Source organism: Ictalurus punctatus, chromosome 22 (assembly GCF_001660625.3).
Source record: "Ictalurus punctatus breed USDA103 chromosome 22, Coco_2.0, whole genome shotgun sequence".
In the NCBI taxonomy this organism is placed as follows: Eukaryota; Metazoa; Chordata; class Actinopteri; order Siluriformes; family Ictaluridae; genus Ictalurus; species Ictalurus punctatus.
The window spans coordinates 2,402,001-2,425,136 of NC_030437.2; the positions used below are offsets into that span (position 1 = coordinate 2,402,001).

At 42.9% G+C, this 23,136-nt stretch overlaps 2 protein-coding genes across 12 annotated transcripts in view; one reads left to right on the forward strand and one right to left on the reverse strand.

Moving 5' to 3' along the window:
* Positions 1-3,046, reverse strand: part of arvcfb (ARVCF delta catenin family member b) — a 129,069-nt gene extending 126,023 nt beyond the window's left edge. For 2 of the 7 annotated variants that reach the window (XM_053674640.1, XM_053674641.1), the window contains exons 1-3: positions 2,807-3,045; positions 887-1,017; positions 166-239 (exon numbers count right to left, since the gene is read on the reverse strand). The gene's annotated coding sequence lies outside the window, so the exon portion shown is untranslated. Of the gene's footprint in view, positions 1-165; positions 240-886; positions 1,018-2,806 lie in introns of all 7 variants that reach the window. The other 5 variants (XM_053674639.1, XM_053674642.1, XM_047149922.2 and 2 more) reach the window with 4 other exon arrangements.
* Positions 710-19,438, forward strand: tango2 (transport and golgi organization 2 homolog (Drosophila)). Of its 5 annotated transcripts, NM_001200958.1 has the most exon segments (12): positions 710-921; positions 6,715-6,838; positions 9,473-9,561; positions 12,520-12,639; positions 13,175-13,289; positions 16,330-16,397; positions 16,567-16,668; positions 16,670-16,676; positions 16,678-16,700; positions 16,702-16,717; positions 18,581-18,685; positions 18,792-19,289. In NM_001200958.1, coding segments are annotated over 12 exon segments (906 nt in total). In that variant the 5' UTR covers positions 710-905; the 3' UTR covers positions 18,913-19,289.
* Positions 19,439-23,136: the final 3,698 nt, after the last annotated feature.

Genomic DNA, 23,136 nt, shown 5'->3' on the forward strand with positions numbered 1-23,136 from the left:
AACAAAAAAAAGAGGTAAGCCTATTAAGTGTGAGAAAAGGATACAAAGAACATGTGTATACACACTGAAACTCACTGGTTATATTGCACGGCTCCGGTTTAAATGAAAACACACATGGTGATAAAAAAAAATAAAAATAAAAATAATTAATAAATAAATCCCTACCTTTAATATACACAATGTGGCTTCTGTCCAGAGCCTTTCAATTCTGCAGTTTAATAATGAAATGCAGTTCAATCCTGTGGGATAAATAAGCACAGCTAGTCATGTTGATAAGGTGAAAAGCACAGCCATTACATCTCTCTCTCACACACACGAGATTGTGGTTTGCTATGGCAACAAGATGCACCTGACCGCGCGCGCGAGTTGAAGGGGAGCAACAACACCACCACACAGAGCACTGTGTAGACCGGAATCAAAGGCTGCGTCCCAATCCACACCGCTCCGCACTAATTAATATGTCACAACAGGGCGCGAGCTATGGTAACCATGGCAACCTACAGTGTACTATGCGGCAGTGTAGTCTATACTGTACTCTAGTGTGTGCTGCCCTTGGCACTATTCAGACGCGGCCATAATAAACGGGCAGTTAAACCGCAGTTTATATCGTGGCTGATAAACGTTTCATGAGTTAATGCTGCGGTTTAACCGGAAAAACCACTAACCGGAAACCTGCTGGTAAATATCGGCTCCCAAAAGCTAAATAGCCAGAGCGCGAGCGCAGCGCGAGCACAGATTCGCGCGAGCAAAACCGCAGAAGTAACGGCGTCGAAACCTTTCCGTGTCACATTTAAATAAATAAATAAACAAACAGTCAAAGAGCAACATTTCGACGTTTCTGCTTCTTTTGTGACAGAAATGAAACCTGGCCAGAGGATTCTCTTACCTTAACTCTGCGCTGCTGGATGACAGTTGACAGCGGTATGTGTGTGCGCGTGCGTCGACGCGAGCCGCGTGCGTAAACCTGCACGCGCGTAGTGTAATTACGGTCAGCTGGTCTCGCGCTCGCGATTCACCCTTTAAAATAAATAAATAAGTAAATATATAAACAAAACCAATAGCTCATTTTGCTTGATTTTGATTAAAATTCTGAAATATTTAACGTTTTTTTAAAAAAAATGTTACACAAGGAGGGCGTCTTTTAATATGAATGCGCTCGCGACGGTTTTCTGTCGAAATCTAACCGTCAAAGCTGAGGCGAAAAAGTTTGTGCACCCTATAATTTATGAACGGGGAGGGGAGGGGAGGGGAGGGGAGGGGTGGTTGGAGTTGGGGAGGAAAAGCTCTACTTCTATTGTAAACGTGTTTTTAAAGAAAATCAATCAGAAATTTTTCGTCCTAATGGTTTTAATGGTATCAAACACTCCATTCCGTTACCAAATCACCAAAAGATACGTGGTAACATGTTTCGTTAACTGAATTCATCCGGATAACCAGAAACACACATCAGAGACGTTTCCAGAAAGCCTGAAATGAATACACCATACAGTACATTCGCCTCACCACCATCAGAAAGCATCAGACTCAGGAGAATCTTAGAAAACCACCAAACATTCATAAAACCAGTCTCAAGTCACCTGCGAAACCACTACACGGTTACCTTATGCTTAATGGAAAATTGTTCATACTGTACTGTATATATATAAAACTTACATGTAACTTACAGTGCTGTCTAGTTATATTATACTGTACTTTTTCATATAGTAATCTACATGTTCATTCATCTCCAGTAACCACTTTATCCTGGTCAGGGTTCACATACACCCTGGATGGGATGGCACTTTTAGGAGGAGACGGAAGAACCGGGAGGAAAGCCACATCACATGGAGAGAGCATGCGACTAACCCACAACATCACCCTGCTCGCCTACAATATATATTTACGTTTAAATACATATATTTACGTTGGCAGATACATTATCCAGACCGACTTACATTTCTCTCATTTATACATCTAAACAGTTGAAGGTTAGGGGCCTTGCTCAGGGGCAGCAGTGGAAGATTGGTGGTGCTGGGATTTGAACTCATGACCTTCCCTCAGAAGTCCAATGTCTTAAATACCCTACCACCACCATATTCATTCATTCATTCATTCATTCATTCATTCTGTACCCCTTCCAGTACACTTTTTTTAACCTTTACTGTATACACACACGCCTTTGTGACACCAAATTTCCCGTTCAATAAAGTACTTTCCATTTATCTCTACCCATCTCCACCTCATTATCTTACTGTACAGGTAGATCTTGCCATTTATCTAGCTGCTGAACTGCATTCTGTTTTAATGATTATAATAGTTGACATGGTTCTCAGTGGATCCATGTTTTATCCAGCAATCTACTCACAAAAAGTTTACAAAATTTGATGTCCGTGTATACGGCAACGAAACAAGAATCCAAACCATACAGCAAAACCAACAGTTTGAGCAAAAAGAAACAACTCCAAATTTTTGCCAAGATCAGTTTTCCCAAAACTTTCCTCTCTTTTATGACTAGTGATGTACAGGTTTGAAGTAAGAAGTTTCACTTACACGTGAATAAAATACACAACCTTTGTTGGTTAGTTTACTCAGTTTGGGTGAGAACTGTGGCACTGTATTTTCTGAATATAGAAGTGATGTCCATATTAAAGTATAAAGCAAATGCAAATCAATGAATGCAGTGAAGTTAATGTTTTTTTTTTCTTTTTTCTTTTTTTAATCTAACCCTAACCCTAGTTCTGTTCACAGTTAACATCATGTTTAAACTGCTGCAGTGTGTGTTTACACAATAAAACTCCCACTCCCAATCCTCCATATTCGGTCTTACCTGATTCCCTGCTTGATTGATTATTAATCAATCAACTCTTCCGGTGTCAGGTGTGTCCCATTAATAAAATCCATCAAAACAGTCAGGAAAAGACAGAAATAAAGCTCATATGGTTGTAATTCCTTGTTTGTTTGTTTGTTTGTTTGGTGGTGTGCTTTGGAACAGAAGATTAAGGCGTCTAAGAACCTACAGCAACAACCGCACCTGGAGAAAACATCTCTCCGCCTGATTAACCCCGCCCCCATTGCACCCTAACCCTCTATTGGCTCATTTTATGACGCAGCAGCAGCCCATTGGCTGAATTCGCTGCAAATCAAACAGCGCAGGGGGTCAATTTAACTCCACACACCCTTTTAGTACACATTTAGGTTACGAGCGTAATCAGACTCTTCAAATATTAGGCACACAGAACACCTTTAAAAAAATATTTATTATTAAAATTGACGTTAGTCTCAAGTTGACATTATTTACACATTTATAGCTATATAAGGTTAGAGGGTCTATGGAAAAGCTCGATTACCCATAATGCACTACAGCTCTGTGGGGAATAGTATACAGGGCAATCATTTATGTAATCATTTATTTCATAACATAATCTATCTACCTGTGTTTCTAAATAAACAACTGGTCTGAGAGATTTACTCAGCGGGAGGGGGGCTGGGGTGGGGGGCTGGGACACCTTCATCTGTTCGCTTTTTATTATTATGATTGATTAATTATAACAACAACAACACAGTCCTGAACTGAATGACCTACTGTACAGTCTGACCAATCATAGACAAGGATTTCTCAAGCCTACCTCCAATCTGCGTTGCCAGATTGGGTCAATAAATCCCCTATTGAATTACTGACTAATTATAATTTTTAATAGAATATTTTGGAAGGGTTTGGATGAGCATTCTGGAGTTCATTTATCCAATCCGTTAATTTATCCAATTAAGCCTCACTTATTGCATTTCTTGACACAAAAATGTCTATCATTTCATTTCTATAATTTTATATAATCTCTCATTCAATTAATGTTGAAAATGACCAGTTTGTTTTCATAACATTTTATTCCAGATTTGTAATTGATGTTGACTGGAGTAAATATACGCATGTATTAATGTTACTTGTTATATGGAGGGGGGTTTAAAGATGACTTTCTTCACAAAACTCATTATTATTATTATTATTATTATTATTATTATTATTATTATTATTATATAAGGTAAACTTTGAGAAAAAAAATCCCAGCAGAATTAAATCTTCATGTTGAACGGGCAAATCTATAGCTAGATTTCTTTGGGGTTTCTTGGTAGCATTATAAACTGTGATGTTTATGTGGTATGGTGGTATTTTGGGGGGGGGGGGGGAGAGAGAGAGAGAGAGAGAGAGAGAACGAGAAGATAGTAAGGAAAACAACCAGAAGCAAACTGTTATAAGTAAAGATAACATTAAATGTAACAATACATGGATTTTTTTATTATTATTTTTTAAACCCATTACAATTGATTCTTCAGTGAATCAAAACTGTACTCATTACCAAATCGCTGTGGTATAAGTGGAACAAAACAACATGCCTGATGCGGTAACTGTGCTTCGTCACCACCCTACTGTTGATGAATTTCCTATTACAGCATGAGTTATAAAATGAGTAGATATCTCCAGCGTCATGGGATTCTGTTCTGTTTTGGCAAACAAACAAACAAAAATAGTAATATATTTGCGCAAATGTATACAATCCTGACTTTAAATAAATGTATAGAATATGTCAGGGAATGCTTCTTTCAGTAGAAAATGAATTCGAAAAGCTTTTACATCCAGCCTGTTGTGATTTTTAAAACAAATAAATAAACAAACAAACTGGAGTTTGAATAGCTTTACAGTGAGTTAATGTACATTTGAGAACGCTTGTTTCTGCAATCTGGCAACCCAGACTAAAAGCGTGCACATTGTCGGTTACGGGAATTCAGCGCACATCCGGTTTAGCACTTCCTGCGTCCAGTCGCCACGAAGTGATCGTTTACAGCACATGGATTCGTGAGTAACTGATTAAACACGCCTGTTCCCAGCACACTGTCCGCGTTTGCGTGGTTTTCAGACCGCACCCGGGACAAAACACGGGCTAGCTTAGCATTTAGCAGCGGACTAACCTTCTGACAGCGGCGGAGTTCCAAACCGCTCGCGCTCCCTTATCCGGGTGCACTACGCCGAGCCGGAAGTAGAATGGTTTGTAAACACTATGTAGTGCCCTAGATATCAAATAGGTAGCGATTCAGACACTGTCAAACTACTAGAGGAGGCGATCAGATCATTTACTGTTTTTAATTTCCTAATCTGAAATTAGTATTTTATTAGATATACGATTTGTAACTGGAATAGATAGTTAGCAGCTGTGTGTGTGTGTGTGTGTGTGTGTGTGTGTGTGTGTTGACCTCCAGTTCACCCATTGCGACACTGTATTAGGAAAATATCAGGGTGTGGATCATTTGTCCCTTTAGCTGTTTTTTTTAAAAATTATTATTATTATTTAAAATATATATTTTTAAAATGTTTATAAAACACAATACATATCATTTAAAAGCAAGGTGCATTGATAATGTTGTTTCACATCAAAACTAACAATAATGATGACTAAACCCTTTCTGGGAAGTGAATTAGTTTCTGTTTGAGGTCTATGGTGTGTGTGTATATAATTAAAGGAAGAACATGAACTCTGAAGAACATCAAACATGTTTCTGTAGAAATACTGTATTTCTCATGTGTTTAGAGCTTCTGGTGCTAATTAGGGGGCCAAGCAGCGAGGTTGCGTAGGCAGCCTATTGTTGTTCTACCTTTCTTCTTCTTCTGGCGAGGGTGTCTAGGGCAACCCATAGGACCGTCTGGTAAAAAGTTATGGAATTTGGCACACTCATTGTGGAGGGTCTAAGCAACATTCTGATAAAATTTTAGTGCTGCAACCGCTCTAGCGCCACCGTCGGGCCTAATTTGGAAGCAGGTTTACGGACGTAACTTTTGAACCATGTGTCTAAAATGTAAAAGCCTGGGATTCCGTGTCGAGACGAGTTCAACGCACCTTATGACGTTAATTTCCGTCCAATCGGGATTTCCCGCCATCTTGGATTTGGTCAAAAAAACGTCCAGTATTCCTCCTACAAATGTTGTTCAATCATCACCAAATTTGGCGCACATCATCATTATAAAACTTGCTAGGCATTCTCAGGACCATGCCCCAGTGCTGTGCAACAAATTTTGTGCCAGCGCTACTTACCGGTCCAAAGTTACAATAACATGCCTAAAACGCGTCCATCGAAGTGGCATTTCTGCTGCTCCTCCTCTAAATTGTATCCAATCTTCACCAAATTTGGCTCGCATCGTCTTAAGACCTGTCTAAAGAAAAGTTAGCAAAGGAACTCTGATATTCAAAACCGTTCCCCCATAACAGACAGACGAATGCGTGAAACTACAAATCCCTCTCGAATCCCTTTGCCTATAGTTATGGCCCTGCTTTCCTGTGATTGCTCATGCAACAATTGTCGGCGAATGTGTGGCTCACCGAGTCTGGGTGCTTGGCCCCCGAAAATGATGCTTGCAGCTTTAATTTGTTGGTTAATACTGTATTTGCATTCTTACTGGGAGATTGTGTCCCATGCTGATGTCACAGGGGGGATGCTGCTGTTGGTAGAGCAGTTCCAATGGAGTTGATTGATTGGAGAAATCATTTCAACAGTCTCAAACATGAGGGATAACGCTCAGGTTTCGCTGTTAGCTGTTAACTTCCAGAGAGAGAAAAAAGAAGCGATGGTGATGGGAAACTGTTTCTATCTGCGATTAAAATACGTGAGAACAGGGATTAGCTTTGAAAGCGGCTCTTTAGACATTTGGATGGATCCAGGAAGTACTTTCTGTCCCTCTTCTCGTTCTAGCACTTAGCACGGGTTCTCGACTCAACCGCTGCTGCGATAGATACCGCTCGGCCGAGCGTGACCTCCTCATGTGCATCATCTTCTTCAAGTTCGACCCCAGGCCTGCGTCCAAAAACGCCTACAGGTGAGCGGCTTGCTTTCTCAGCGACGAGCTGTTCTTCTTCAATCCTTTTGAAGTTTGTTTTTCCTTAAAAAAAAAAAAGCTTCACTTTGATTTAAACAAAAAAAAAAATGGCTAAGGTTGCTTCATTAAAACCCCCGGCTTGGTTTACTAACAGTCTAATTACAGACAGTGCTGTGCTTGGTTAATGAATATAACACACACACACACACACACACACACACACTGTTCACAACAAAGTGAAAGCAGACAGCACTCAGAGTAATGAAGACCGTGCACCCATAATTCCAAGCTCTAAACCGCTACGCGAGAGAGACACTCGACACTGAGCTGTGTGTGGATGCGCAGTATGTATACACTGTGAAATATATATGCAGATTATATTCAGACTAAACTCCAACACGTACGGTTTAACCGTAGTGTTCATTCTACTGAATCTGTTGCTACGGCGATACTAGTGACCCCTAAAAACGGTGTAATTCACCTAGCATAAAAAGCTGATTCACTGAAGGGGAAAGGTCGCCATTTAACCTCGTATGTGTCGTATTGCGCGTTTAACGTCAAGGAGCTCGTGTTGACCGGTCAGTCAGTCGCGTGATTAGATAACTCGGAACATCCTCGTCACCACTGCAGGACTTTAACCTTTGCTCTGGAGCAGGGAACACATTTCACTGGTGTGTCACACAGAAGATAACGTACTTCGCTGCACATTTCGACTCGAGCTTTATCCACAACGTCGCGAAGGATTTCCTTAAAAGTTTCCGTCCTCTGTCGGACGTATCTCGAGCTCATCCGTGACATCCACGTGGGGTTGCATTTTAGGGTCGGAACACACCGTTCTCGCTTTCTAACGAGGGTGATGGATACCTCATGACGTTCGAATGCGTGCGTGAACTTTCCCCATGCGCTCTCAGTGTAAAGTAGGAGGAGCTAACATGGCAGTGAGTTGCAGCGCTCAGTTTCCACTTTGTGCACTTTTAGCGTCTGGAGCATTGGATCTCGATCATTTTACACCCCTTTAATTGTGATTTATTTATTTATTTTTTAAATCACAGACCCAATATTCAGATTGTCTTTAGAGTCCATGGGACGTCATTTATAGGTGCAAAAACGTTTTGATAATGGTGCGTCCATGAGTTTATGATGTCCACACCGTCCCTGTAATACTCACTGGTTCTCAGGAGCCTACTTCGAGAACCATGGATCTAGAGGAACATGACAGTCTTCAGAACGGACGCTGAAGTGATGCTTTTCCTGACATCCGTGCTTTCGTACGCTTGTTCACGTACGCTTGCGTCCTGCCTTGACCGGAGGATTGGAATTTCCCGAGACGAGCGTTCTCACTAGAGTCTGCAGACGAGTATTCTCAGAAGAGGTCCCGTGTGGCTGTGCAAGTGTTGAGAAACATACACTGCTGCGTAACTCTGTACTCCGTTGGCTGGAACGCCGAGGATTGAGGCATCCTGGGCTGTCAGTCAAGAATTATTATTATTCAGAATGTTCAGCCACGCCCGTTTTTATACCGGTGGGTTATGAAGTTATCCTTGCATGACTTTATCACATTGTTCCATCTCTGCACTTTCCCGCCTGTAATCACCAGCCGCTGCCGGGACGGGGTTTAACGAACGCACCCGATAAGACCGTAAAGCTGCGAGATTGATATTGCCGGGCGTCTCTCTGGACGCTAATCATTCGCCTAGTTGTTAGCTTAACGACGCGCCGCGCAGGTTTTTCACCTCACCAGGAAGACCAACAGTGTATGAGAAACTATATGAAACTGCTCACCTTTTTTAAAAAATTTTTTATCCCCCTCTTGTGCACTTTCCCTCCGCCTCTCAACCTCAGCCGTTCTCTTTTGCACATTCTCCGTCCATTTTGTTCTCGCCTCGTCTCTATCTCTCTGATCGAGGGGGTGATTTCCGTCTCCGCGGGTTTCCCGGGCCAATCTAATTTTCTCCGCCCGGCCGAAAGGAGCGAGTTGTTCTCAGATTGAGAGCCGCGGCGCTTCTTTCCAAACCCATCTTTCGGAGGGAAATGAAATGGAGCAGAACAGATGGAGGCGGCGTTAATAGACTCGATGCCGTATACCGAATCAGCGGGGTCCGGAGGAGCAGCTACCATAAGCTGCTTTTATTTAATCGCTCATCAAAACGTAAACATTGATACAGGGTGGCGGTAGCTTTGAGGTGTAGGACTGCGGAGGCCACGCCTCCTTCGCTGGGACTGGTGGGTGTAAAGGCCAATAATGAGTGACTGGGTGGTGTGGTGAAGCCGTTTTGATTCTTTTCCAACATCCCAACGTGTTTCATCCTTCTTCTACCTCATGGACACTGGACAGATGAAGATCAGGTGATGTTTTTCCCATCTTCATCTGTCCAGTTAGGGTTCTTGGCCTACAGGATCCAAACCCTACGTGGTCTTCTGCGGTTGTAGCTCATCCACCCCGAGGTTTGACATCGCTCTGAGATGCTTTTCTGATCGACACGGTTGTAAAGCGTGGTTATTTGAGTCACCACAGCCTCCCTGATCCAGTCTGGTCATCCTTTTGTTTTCGCACCTTCTGACCAAACAGCACCGACTCCAGTGCTATTAATACAGTTCTTTTCTGTTCATTCATCTGTCTATATTTCTCTGCAGGCTTATTTTGGCGTCGAACAGAGATGAGTTCTACAACAGGCCGTCCAAAGCTGCCGACTGGTGGGGCTGCGGGAAAGAAATCCTCAGCGGTAAGAGCGCGGTCACGTGACCGTGACCCTTATTATTATCATCCGCCATCTTTATTTCACCCGCGCACGCGATTTCTGCTTCCGTTCACTATTCATGCTCACTCACCGCATACTGATATCCAGCGTAACGGCGTTGTCGCGCCTGTGTAGTACACGACGTACGTTAATAGGGTATTTGAAAATATTACATTAGTACACGAATACATAATACACGGATAAAGCTTGAGCTTGGTCCCTGCGCAAGTCTGAAAAAATGTCGACTGAAAAGAAGATGAATTTCAGTCAATCTCGGAAAGATCTGGAATGTTTGTTTGTTTTTTCCACCGTGAGAAACGTCGTCTCGGGTTGTGTCCTGCCTCATTTATGCATCGCGAGCGTAATCCTAAACAGCACTCTGAGAGAAGCGGGTACGGTACACGTTTATGTAGTCTCGGTCCCGGCGCGCCCCTCCTCCGGACTGCAGCGGGAAAAGCGCGTGTAATTGACTCGTCACCGAATAGGAAACTGGCTCTGCCTCGGGCTGTGAGAGAGGTCCGGGCTGTGTTGTTGCTCGCCGGCCTCTGTTTGTGCCGCTAATCACGGGGTCAGTGACCGACAAGGGCCCTTAATTGATGGGTGCTTTTATGCGAGGTGACGGAAATGAAGTGCGGAGCAGGAGGGGAGGTTGATATCTGATGCAGGAGGGACGACGGGATGAATGCTGATGAAGAGCGACGCAGGACACGGAGCCCACGGGATCCTCGGGCAACGTGACCGGCTTGGAGAAACGGATCTTAATGCACAATACAGTCGCATAACTGATGTACAGATTTAGATTTAACATCCAGATAGGATTCTATAATTACGCCGAGTTACTTTCTGCTGAGAAAAACCCCAAACAAACCAAACAATAGAAACCCTCATAGACTTTCTAATGGTTTTAATGGGAATTGTATTGGTTTTAATGGAAACTGTAACGGTCACTGTGGGTCTCTACGGGTAATTAGTTGCCTTCTATTGGTGGCATGTTATATCTAGTGGACACCATTAAGGACTAACGGTTTTAATGGTTAGCTGATGGTTTGTACTGGAAACCATTACAATTTCTTTGGTTTCTACTGTGTTTTTGTTCAGCAGGGTTATTTTGTTTTGTACCACATTGCCGTTAAAGGTGCATCAACCTAATTTAACTTACATAAGTCTTTATTATTATTATTATTATTATTATTATTTTTATTATTTTTACGACCGACTGTCTAACAGTTAAGTGAGTCTGACATTTGAATGATTAGAGGTTAGAAAGTGTTCATGAAAAGTGTTTCTTTTCCTGTTCATTCAGCTTGCAGGTTCATATGAATGCCCTTATGTTTACGCTTGTCACGTTTCCATAGTAACACCTTAGTAAGATTCCGCGTCGTCTTTCTGTAAGGAGATGTTCGGCGTCGACGGAAGGAGTTTCTCTAGAACACGACGAGACGTTTTTCAACTATAAACCGATAAAAACGCCTCGCACGTCGTTCGTTAATTGATTCCAAATGTAGTCGCTTCAGGATGTGCGGTTACATGGAGGAGAAAAAAAATCAACTTTAAGGGTTCTGCTCCATCACAGCTTCAGAAGGTTTTATCCCTCACCTAATAGTCCAGTCTCTTAAATGTTTAATATATATATATATATTACACTAAACCATATAAAACTCATTAAACACGCTCTCTGGAGATGGTTCCAGAGTCTTCAGGAAGCTGTACGCTCGAAACTAAACGCCCTGCCAACGAACTGGATATGAATTATTTAAGGAAAATCATATCTCACCGTAATTTGAATAATCCCGTATGCAGGGGGCGCAGAAAAGCCACCAGGCTGCAGGTTTAATAAAATGGAAGCCGTGATGTTTTTGCACCGTGTGGAGATACGGAGTGAAATCCGCTGTCGGATACGTGACCACGGAGGGGGTCGGTGGAGGGGGTCGGTCAAGGGGTTAAGTTAAGTTAACTAACTTAACTAGAAGTTGGTTCTAGAGGCTTACACTAACACGTGCTAGGTTTGAATCGGTCCTTTTTTTGTTGTTATACATGCTAAATGCATAAACAAGAAAACAAAACAACACCACAGTACGAAAAACGACTACTTCAACCCTTTCTGCGTTAGCTAGGTAACCCTGTGTTAACTGCTAGCTGACTAACATTTTACAATTTGGAATGTTTTATATTTAAAAAAAAAGTTAAACATTTTTAATTACAAACAATAATGCTTTGAATTTGAAATACATTCCATGCAATATTTTTTTTTTTAAAGTTAAATGTATTTATATGCAAGTTAAAAAGTCTAAACAGTTTTTTTTCCTCAATAAAAACTTTCACGTGAATATTTTGCCTTATGTAGATTTATTGTTTGAAATTTGGAATGTTTTATGTTTAAAAAAAAAAGTAATGTCGCTTATTAATGTAAAAAAATTTTTGGAGAAAAGAAAAATATATATATATATATATATATATATATATTAAAAAAAAATTCATGTCACAGAAAGTAAAAAAAAGATTTAACCCATTTGGAATGTCTTATGTTTAAAAGAAATGCGGAATAAAGTTACAAATTCGCAAATCTAATATAAATTAAGCCATTTTAGAAAAAAATTTAGATTATATAAATTTGTAACCTTTTCTCACTTTTTTTTTTTTTTTAAATTGAAAGAAAAATGTTTTGAATTTCACGTTTTAAATCTACTGCGGTACGCTTAAAAAAAATCAGTTTAAAAGTTATGTTAAAGAAAATAGTAGAAATTAAGATAAAAATTCAATTCAAGTTTGAACAGCATTAAATGAGTATTAGTTCATTTTATCTCAGTAGTTTACTAGTAAAGATCTATTTCATTCATGGCTGGATTTTTAAACTGGCTGGACATAATGTAACATGCATTATTATTATTATTATTATTATTATTATTATTATTATTAATATTATTATGATGTGTGTGTCCTCAGGATTGGATATGGAGGAGGGGAAGGAAGGCGGATCCTGGCTCGGCATCAGTAAACGAGGCAAACTAACAACGCTGACCAATTACCTGGAACACAAGAGCAACCCGGACGCCCTGGGCAGAGGTGGGACTTCAGCATTTTGATCAAATTTTTCACGCAAACGCAGATTCAAAGCGGTAAAAACGTCGAATACGGTGTCAAACTTCGGAGTCAAACCGGATGATTTTTGCGCCACTGGCCTGCTTCCAAATTCAAACCATTTGTTTGTGTAAAGGTTGAAAAGCGTGATCTGCGATTTCTGATGTTACTTTGCTGGCTGTGGAATACGCTCCGATTTGGCTGCGAATGGGACGTCCTGTTTACTCCGACACACGCCCATTAAAGTGCGTGAGACGGGCCTGAGTGATCCGCTCGTCGAGTGTGAGGTGCGCTTCCAGATAATGATTTTCACTCAAGGCCCCGGGTCTCGTCGGCGACGCTGCTGATGAAGTGCTATTAACATCGCGGCGTCTTATTGAGTGATGCTGGCGCTTTTATCGATGCGGTGCTATTGGGGCGTGACGATACACTGCACCTGGCTCAGAACGTCTGCTTTAGGAGGATGAGAATGCTCTGCCTTCTTTCAGAAACCTTGACTTCTCCCAGTTTGTTTTTCCAGGGTTTTTAGTGTCAAATTACATGACCGAGAACGTGGACAGCTTCTCGTACCTGCGCAAGGTGTCATCCGAGGGGCAGCTGTACAACGGCTTCAACCTCCTCACCGCCGAATTCAGGTGAATGTTTTTTTTATTCTTTTTTTTTTTCTCCATGACTTGAAAGATATGTAAAACACGATCAGAAATACCGGGTTAAGCCACGGCCTCGGCACAAGTGGCCGAGAAATCCCGTTCAGAACACTGACCTCCGGTCCAGGATGCTTGTTTGGGTCACTCCACTGTATATCCTGGGGGCAGAGCCTCATGAACTTTGGTAGGAATTTGGGGGAGGGTGTTTAAAAAAAAAAAAAATTTAAACCCACCTTTTTAACTTTTATCTTGACAAGCATGACTAATCTTACCAACTGCACCTTTAATAATAGTGAAGATTGCTTCGTTTGATTCATTTGACTCCTTGTAAATTCATGTCAGTCCTGGAGCTGAGGCGGTTTCTGTTTTTTGAAACGGTTGCATATAATAGTTCGATTGAGAATCTGAAGGACTCCAAAGACTTTATGCTAGCTTCCATTATGAAGGGAATTAGCATGTATTCGAGGAAGGTCATCTCCGTCCGTCTCTCTCGCTCTCTCTCTCTCCTTGTCCATCTCTTTTGTGATGTGGGATAGAGCTGTAAAAGAAGTGATTATGTCTGATCTCAAAGGTCTGATCCATTGATCTGGCCACCTGCTCTCTCTGCTCTTCCTAGAACTGGAAGGACTTTGAGATCCCTGTTTAGAATTCCGCTCCACGGCTGTTCCTAACAGCACACCGTGTCCTCTGGGGCTTCGTGGGCTCTTTGTTACAGTGAGGGTTTTTTACATTTTTATTTTAAAGAGGTGATTCCAGCAGACACAGCTGTGGGATTGTGGGATTTGAATGGTGAAACGTTGGCGTCGCTGGATTGGACGGATAGCGCGGCGTTCTTGAGTGCATCAGAGGCATCGAGTGAAATCATTAATTTAATATCCCTATTAAACACTGTACAGCTGATCCAGGAAGTTTGTGAGTTTGGGTACTGAGTCGTATGGGCACTAATCCAATACACGGCTGCTACAATATTGGAAAAATCTGCACAGTGTCTGGACTGTACACTTGAGAATAGATAGCACATGTCCATGAGTACGCGCCACAACACTAGGGGGCAGCTGTGTGCCTCTACATAGCCAGGAATAGCAGCAAAATAATGTGGTCAACTTGATGACTCTGTCGATAGATTCTGCAATTTATTTATTTATTTTTTTAGACACTTTTCCCAAAAAAGAGCCTAGTGACCAACTCGATACAGCTCTCCAGCTCACATCTCAGCTGCTGAGTGTGTAAAAGGACTCACTGATCAACATAGTTCCCAACGACCAATCACTGATCAGCTTAGTTCCCACCGACCATTGACTGATCAGCATAGCTACCAACAACCAATCACTGATCAGCATAGCTACCAACGACCAATCACTGATCAGCATAGTTCCCAATGACCGTTCCCTGATCAACATAGTTCCCAACGCCCAATCACTGATCAGCATAGTTCCCAATGACCGTTCCCTGATCAACATAGTTCCCAACGCCCAATCACTGATCAGCATAGTTCCCAATGACCGTTCCCTGATCAACATAGTTCCCAACGACCAATCACTGATCAGCATAGTTCCCAACGACCAATCACTGATCAGCATAGTTCCCAACAACCAATCACTGATCAGCATAGTTCCCAACAACCAATCACTGATCAGCATAGTTCCCAACGACCAATCACTGATCAGCTTAGTTCCCACCGACCATTGACTGATCAGCATAGCTACCAACGACCAATCACTGATCAGCATAGCTACCAACGACCAATCACTGATCAGCATAGTTCCCAATGACCGTTCCCTGATCAACATAGTTCCCAACGACCAATCACTGATCAGCATAGTTCCCAACGACCAATCACTGATCAACATAGTTCCCAACGACCAATCACTGATCAGCATAGTTCCCAACGACCAATCACTGATCAGCATAGTTCCCAACGACCAGTCACTGATCAGCATAGTTCCCAACGACCAGTCACTGATCAGCATAGTTCCCAACGACCAATCACTGATCAGCATAGTTCCCAACGACCAATCACTGATCAGCATAGTTCCCAACGCCCAATCACTGATCAGCATTGTTTGTCCCACCCTCATACTTTAATTTTTGTTTGTTTTAATTTTCCTGCTGCTTCATTAGTGCAGAATTTTTAAAAATATGCAAATTGATCGTTTGTGACGCCAACTTCTTCTTTTCTGAGCATCCATCAGCTACTTTCTCCTGAAAACAAACACTTGGCAGCACTGCAAGCAGTGAAGAATTAAATCACTGGAGTCATTGAGGAGGACGTTGACAGGCTACACCGTGTCATGGTGGACACTTTGTATCTTTGAATCTATTACGGACCGCTTCGTTTATTCCTTCATTATCGCAGCCGAAGGTATAACAGTCCAGACGGTTACTGAGCTATTGGCCCCCTGCTCTCAACAGTGATGCATGCAGCAATAATCTCCGTGGAAACTCGACCGTGGCGATCTCATTCCCAAATCAATAGCAGCATCCTGCAACTGGAGAGGGGTTTTCTATTATAATAAAGAGACCCCCCCCCCCTCCCCCCCATCTTGCCCTCCTGCAGTGCCTCAGCTCGTGATGAGACTCTAATGTTTGCTGTGATGTATACACGGCCTATAAACATTCCTCTAATTTCCACTCTTGATAACGGAGAAGAGGAGCTCCACGCTGCCAAACAGAGCAGTAAATTGGAATCGTGTTAAAAGGAGAAAAGTAAAGCGTTTCGGAGGAACTGAAAGAAACTAGTTTCAGAAAAGAGTCGACTCCTGGCGGTGTACGTCGGGACGATGTGACAAATATCTCTGACGTATCTAACAACACTTCACAGGAAGTCGTGTCTCACCGTGTGACATTTGACCTCCGTGTTTTTCAAGATCAGTGCTGAGGCTGATTAGCGATGGTCTTCACTCTCTGCCACTCGTGGGCGGTGGCGGTGTTCAGTGAAGATAAATGGGCTTCATGATTACGCTAATTTGTGGGGGGTTTTTTAAGTGTTCGCTTATTATGTTTCATCTCTCTGTGTCGCCCAATGCAGAGCCAGTGAGGACACGATGTGTTACTATGGAAACAGGGGCAGTCCGGAACCCGTGCGCCTCAAAGCGGGTTTGTTCTGTTCCTCTATGGGCACACACACACTTAGCACTTTCTTCTATGTGCATGTTGTATACTTGACAGAAATGCCGGTGAGAAATGCAAGTATGTGAGCAAGGAGGACAGAGCTCTGTGTGTGTGTGTGTGTGTGTGTGTGTGTGTGTGTGTGTGTGTGTTTCAGCAGGAATCTACGGTCTCAGTAACTCTCTGTTGGACACTCCTTGGAGGAAGATGCAACGCGGGAAACAGCACTTTAGCAGTGTGGTGAATAAAACACTGCCCCCTGAAGGCCTGGTCCAGGAACTGCTGCAAGTCCTGAACGACGAGGAACTGTGAGGAACTGTCTGTCTGTCTGTTTACACACACACACACACACACACACACACACTATGTTCTGTATGCCATGTTTCTACTCTTTCTTGGTTTATTTGGAGTCACACACTCACATTCCACTTACATACTGAAATCATTCTAGACCCTCCACATCTCTCTCTCTCTCTCTCTCTCTCTCTCTCTCATACTTTCAGTCCTCTGATTTGTTCACTTTAGGCGAAATCCAGGAGAGTGTATTTGAAAGTTATTGCAGAAGATCTTTGAAAACTTTAAAGCAGCGTTTCGGGTTTTTTTTTTTGCCCCGCAGCCTGAGGAGGTCGATTTTAATGAACTCGTCGCTCGTGCAGCAGCTCACGTCCGTCTGATCATCAGAGAAGTACAAATTTAACTGGAACTGTCTCTCTTTCACACATGCACACGCAGATACATCTCTCTCTCTCTCTCTCTCTCTCTCTCTCTCTCTCTCCACCTCGTTATCACTTAACAAACACTGACGATAGCGAGCCGCTACACAAGCACGTTTAGCCGTGCCCTTGCGTGGACTAGATGGAGAAAATGGAATGTTGATGAGGTGTTGAGTGTGTGTGTGTGTGTGTGTGTGTGTGTGTGTGCACGTTATTAACCTCCGCGGAACTGATGTATTGCTATAACGAGTTTCAGAAACGGCACAAGCGTCTTCGCTGTGGACTGACGCTCAGATTTGAGCTTTGTACCCTTTTTGTGAGCTTCGAACCGTGTTTAAAAAAGTGTCAGGAATGTGAGAATGCGTTAATACCGAGCACAAGCGGAGCAGGTGATGAGCAGGTGATGAGCAGGTGATGAGCAGGTGATGAGCAGGTGATGAGCTAATCAAAGCCGCTCTGGGTTTTCTTTAACGCTTTGTGTTCACCAGCAAGCAGCGAGCAGGGGGCCAGGCATTTCCTGTGGAAGCGCAGATGCGAAGAGAAACACGGTGCTTTACTTATGTTAATGCACTTGAGTTCTAATGTGAATTTACAAGCCGAACGACGGGGTTTACTCGGACCTCGGATTAGAGGGAACCTCGCCGGGATCAATTGATGTTTCATTGAGAAATTCGTGATTGAAAGATGATGCTGTGTCGGAATCAGCTATAATTTTATCCTGTCAGGGTTTGGGGTTTGTTTGAGACACTCGTCCTGTCATCGTGGAAAAGAACATTCGGTGGGCTTGCAGATACTGTGAGCCAGCAAAGCGGCGTAAATTTGAATTGATGTTATTCATGAGACGGCGTGATTGCTGTTCTCGTTATCCTGAACAAATACAGACCTGCATCCCTGCTGCTCCAGTTACGTCTCTCGCCCTCTCTGATAACGAGCCTTACTCTACACTGGTGTTCATGTGCGACGCGACGATCCCTGCTAGAGAAAACAACCGTGACCATCAGTAGGGTCGTCTCGCTGTTTATTTATTATCTACTTTGCTCTTGTTTATGATCTGTCATGCAGGATGAAAACCACTTCGTCTGAGAAGTTCTATGAATGAATCTGAAAAGGCGTTGCGTCTCAGGAAGAAGACTCGGGATGTAGTAGAGGTCATGATATTGGGTCGTTCCAGCCTAGTTCAACTACATGCACACGCACCTCTCGGGGTCTCGAGCTTACATGGTTTCCCTGTGCTCTGGGGCTTTCCTCTGGCCACTCCGGTTTTCTCCACCAGTCCATGTCCAAATTGTCCATAGAGTGTGACTGTGCCCTGTAGTGGGATGGCACCTCATACAAGGTGTCCCCTGCCTTGTGTCCCGGGTTCTCCATGTGACCCTGTGTAGGACAAGCAGATACGCTATATGGAAAAATGGATGGATCGATGGGATCTTCTTACCTCTCTCTCTCTCTCTCTCTCAGAAACACACCTGACCACATGCAGGAGAGCCAAGGTGAAGGATACACCAAGGACTGGCTTAAACTTCTGTCCGCTGTGTGTGTGCGTGCGCCGGGTTACGGCACCAGGTTGGCCAATTATTGTGTTTATCTTGAACGTTTGGTGAAAGTCTTCTGGACCGTAGCGTTGTCGAAGTCTATTTACTTTGCGTTTCTTTCTCACTCTCCGGTTCAGGACGAACACCATCATCCTGATCGACAGCGAAGATAACGTCAGCTTCACCGAGCGCACCATGCTGAACTGCGACGTCACCCAGTGGAGCACACGGTCCTTCCAGTTCAAGCTGCAGGAATGAGCGCACCACACCCGCCGCCACTCGTGCCTTTATTCACCATTTCCATTGAACTCTCACTCTCCGCTGAAGCGAGGGATTTCTTCCAGCAAGCGTCTGTGTAGAGTTCCATAAGACGCTGAAGTGTGAAGACCCCCGAGGCACCGTCACGTGGCTGAACCTGAACACGACGTCTGTGGTAGTGTTGAATGTTGCACTAAATGTCGTTTTTGGTCCATTTTTTAAAAATAACTACTATCGATCAGTATTGGTGTAAGACTTGAGTAGTGACGTTGAATAGGTTAGAATTCTTTGAAGGCTATCTGCCAAAGAAAACAGACTTTTTTTCTTTTTAATTTGGAGACATAAGTGAGTTTTGTTTTGATTAGTGACCTGCTGTTTAAAAAAAAAAAAAAAAAATCCAGCTGACGTATGGCACAACTCAGGAACTGCACATGATGTATGGTGCTCCGATCACCACAATAAACTTTATTTCATCTTCCATAACTGTACAAACTGTGTGTTATACACAACATGGCTGTTCCCTTGATGTTCAGCATAATTTGTATTAATCTGCCTTGATTGAGATATTATGAGTGGTTTTTTTGGTAGGCAGTTGTAAGATGTTAGTATAACGTTAGCTGTGTGTCAGATTGAGTACTTGGCATAATTTAGTGCCAAAAAATTTTCATTTTTACAAACATGTACCAATCTGAAAAAATAATATATGCTTTATATTATATAATGTTTTTGAAGAGTGACTGGGCCTGCTTGAATACTGTCCCAATCACTCCCACAGCAAGTTTGAGCAATCCCTATCACGCCCACAAAAAGTTTGACCAATCCCGATCACTCCCATAGAAGGCTTGACCAATCCCTATCACTCCCATAGGAGGTTTTACCAATCCACATCACCGTCATAGAAGGTTTGACCAATCCCGATCACTCCCATAGGAGGTTTGACCAATCCAGATCACTCCCATAGGAGGTTTTACCAATCCCCATCACTCTCATAGAAGGTTTGACCAATCCCAATCACTCCCATAGAAGGTTTGACCAATCCCTATCACTCTCATAGAAGGTTTGACCAATCCCGATCACTCCCATAGGAGGTTTGACCAATCCCAATCCCTCCCGCAAAAACTTTGACCAATCCCTATCACGCCCACAAAAAGTTTGACCAATCCCGATCACTCCCATAGAAGGCTTGACCAATCCCTATCACTCCCATAGGAGGTTTTACCAATCCACATCACCGTCATAGAAGGTTTGACCAATCCCGATCACTCCCATAGGAGGTTTGACCAATCCAGATCACTCCCATAGGAGGTTTTACCAATCCCCATCACTCTCATAGAAGGTTTGACCAATCCCAATCACTCCCATAGAAGGTTTGACCAATCCCTATCACTCTCATAGAAGGTTTGACCAATCCCGATCACTCCCATAGGAGGTTTTACCAATCCCCATCACTCTCATAGAAGGTTTGACCAATCCCGATCACTCCCATAGGAGGTTTGACCAATCCCAATCCCTCCCGCAAAAACTTTGACCAATCCCGATCACTCCAACAAAAAGTTTGACCCATCCCGATCACTCCCATAGGAGGTTTTACCAATCCCTATCACTCCCACAGAATGTTTGACCAATCCCACATTCTCCTGCAGAAAGTTTGACCAATCGACCCGCTTCTGCAGTAACTTAAATCACAATGACCCTGCCCAAAGTGAAGCATTTACTCTGGCATTTATCCACTGAAGCAAGGGTGAGACTTGGGAATAAACTGTTTTTGGCAAGTGTGTGTTTTTAGGTTCTCCGTATGGAACCATCCACAGGAGCAGAAGGTAAGCCACAAGTGCAGAAGCAGAGCATCAGGACGGATTAAGAGTACGTTGTATGAGTCGGGACTCTGGCAGGACTGGCTGTGACAGCATAACTAACATGGGTAACACGCTTACGAGAGCACCCTGGAACATAACATATCACCACGTGCCATAAATCGCTGCATCGCACTAAAAACCTCCCTGTTTACCAAAACTGAATGCTCATGGGTTTAGATCTCGGCTCTGAACTAAGGCAACAGTAAGAGGACAAAAGCTACACTTGCCTACAGCAAAGTGCTGGTTGTCTGAGCAGATCAGATTTGCTGGAGTGTGTCTTATGAATCTAGTTTCCCAGCTTTGTAAGTTTTGAGGTGAAATAACAGTTTCTCTTTATTTACTTCATGACCTCGAATGACTGACGACTTCCATCGATTAGTCGGATGAAAAGATGCCGAGACTTTTGGCCGCCTCAGAAGTTGTTTTTGATGAAGGGATGGGGAAAAAATTTCACCCTGTCTTGAAAGAAGCTTCACTGATGCACAAAAACCTCACGATGGACTTTTTACATAAGCAACCGTCGCTGAGTAAAATAAACTGATGTTAAGTGCAGTTTAATTAAAAAGAAAAATTCAAACGAGATCAATTTTAATCAGTTTTAAAAGCGTCACATATAAGACTTGTCACCCTTAACTGAAAAAGAAATGAAGGGTAGGATGTCCTTTTACGCACAAAGGTTTATTATTCGACTGAGATGAAAATTCTTTAAAACTGTTACTGCATTTACTGATTTGGTCACACTTTATTCTAAAGCAGAAACCAGTCCCAGTAAAAGCCATGGTAGGTGCTGTAGTGTTTTCACACACTGTTCAGTATTATTCTATGCCAATTAAAATCTAGCACATAATTTCTCTCTCTCTATCTCTCTCGATCTCTCTCTCTCAATTTCTATTAGCAATCTGTACATGGAGGGTTGTTTTTTTTTTTGTTTTTTTTTGATTGCTGCGGCCAAAAATGCTTGATTTTAGTTTTTTGTGGTAAACTACTTTAATTGGTGAAATCACGGTCGCAGGAAATTGTTTTTAAAGGTCTTTCACAGTGGGGTTTGTTGGTAAATGAGACCTTTTAGCTGTACTCATGTTCGACGCATGTGAATCGCATGTGAATGGCTTTGGCTTGAATGCGTTTTGTGATGACGTCATCTGACGCACCTTGGCCAAAATCTGCAGTAATTAAAAAAAAATTGCAAGCTCCTCGGAATACTGCAGAGTGGAGGGATTTTATTCAGGGGGTTGAATGATTTAGAGACTGGAGACGTCATTATAAGTTGCATTTTCAGTTGAATTTGGGGAAACCACTTGAAGCATTTGTCGTGTTGAACTATTTCGACTGCTTTTTTTATTTGTTCATTGCAGACAGCTGAAAGTCTGTACATTTTGACAATAAACCTGATTTGTAATGGGGGGGGGGGGGGGGGGGGGGGGGTATAATTTTGATTGCATCCGTAGTTATGTTGTACACTTGTATGGAGTTTGGGACTAAGACTTTGACCGTGGCAGCCTTGTTAGTGTCAGATGGGCTGGTTTGAGTACACTGTATTGCCTGTTCCAGCATGACAGTGGCTCTGTGCACAAAGCGAGCTCCATGAAGACATGCTTTACCAAGCTTGGAGTGGAAGAACTCGAGTGCCCTGACCTCAACCCCACTGAACACCTTTGGGATGAAGTGGAACGCCGACTGCACCCCAGACCTCCTCACCTGTCCTCATTAATGTGCTTGTAGCTGAATGAACATAAATCCCCACAGCCACGCCCCAAAATCTAGTGGAAATCCTTCCCAGAAGAGTGGAGCGCATTATAACAGGAACCGGGGACTTTTTGGGTGCATACGGGTGTAATGATCAGGTGAACACAAACTTGGCTGTGTAGAGTATCTCCTGGTATCTTCACCCACAACACTCTCTAGAGTTTACACAGAACGGAAACGTCTTGTTGTGTGAGAGAGGTCAGAGGACAATGGCCAGACTGACAGGAAGGCTCCTGTAACTCAAATAAGCACTCTACAACCGTGCTGAAGAGAAAAGCATCTCAGAACGCACAACACGTCGAACCTTGAGGTGGACGGCCTATAAACAGACCACGTCGAGTTCCACTCACGTCAGCCGCGGACAGGAATCTGAAACTCGCGGAAACCCCACAGGGAATGGATTCTGAGCTAAATTACTTATAGCATGTCGTTTTTAAAGCCACCATATTATTTTATAAACTGTGGTATTTGATGACTTATCACAGCTGAGCTTGGCAGCAGTTTTTGCTGGTTAGTAGCTCAAAAGTTTGCATCTCCCTTGACCTTCATGGTCATTTGAATGTGCGTCAGTAAGGTATCTAATGACAGCACGTGTTCACTTAAAAACTGGAGAATCAGACAG

Bases quoted from the DNA above. Each gene is read 5' to 3' on its own strand.
- tango2 (XM_017451181.3), top strand. From the start codon at position 6,783: ATGTGCATCATCTTCTTCAAGTTCGACCCCAGGCCTGCGTCCAAAAAC. The intron at 16,398-16,566 runs GTTTGTTCTGTT...TGTGTGTTTCAG, and splicing joins ACCCGTGCGCCTCAAAGCGG to CAGGAATCTACGGTCTCAGT. The intron at 16,718-18,580 runs GTGAGGAACTGT...TCTCTCTCTCAG, and splicing joins GTCCTGAACGACGAGGAACT to AAACACACCTGACCACATGC.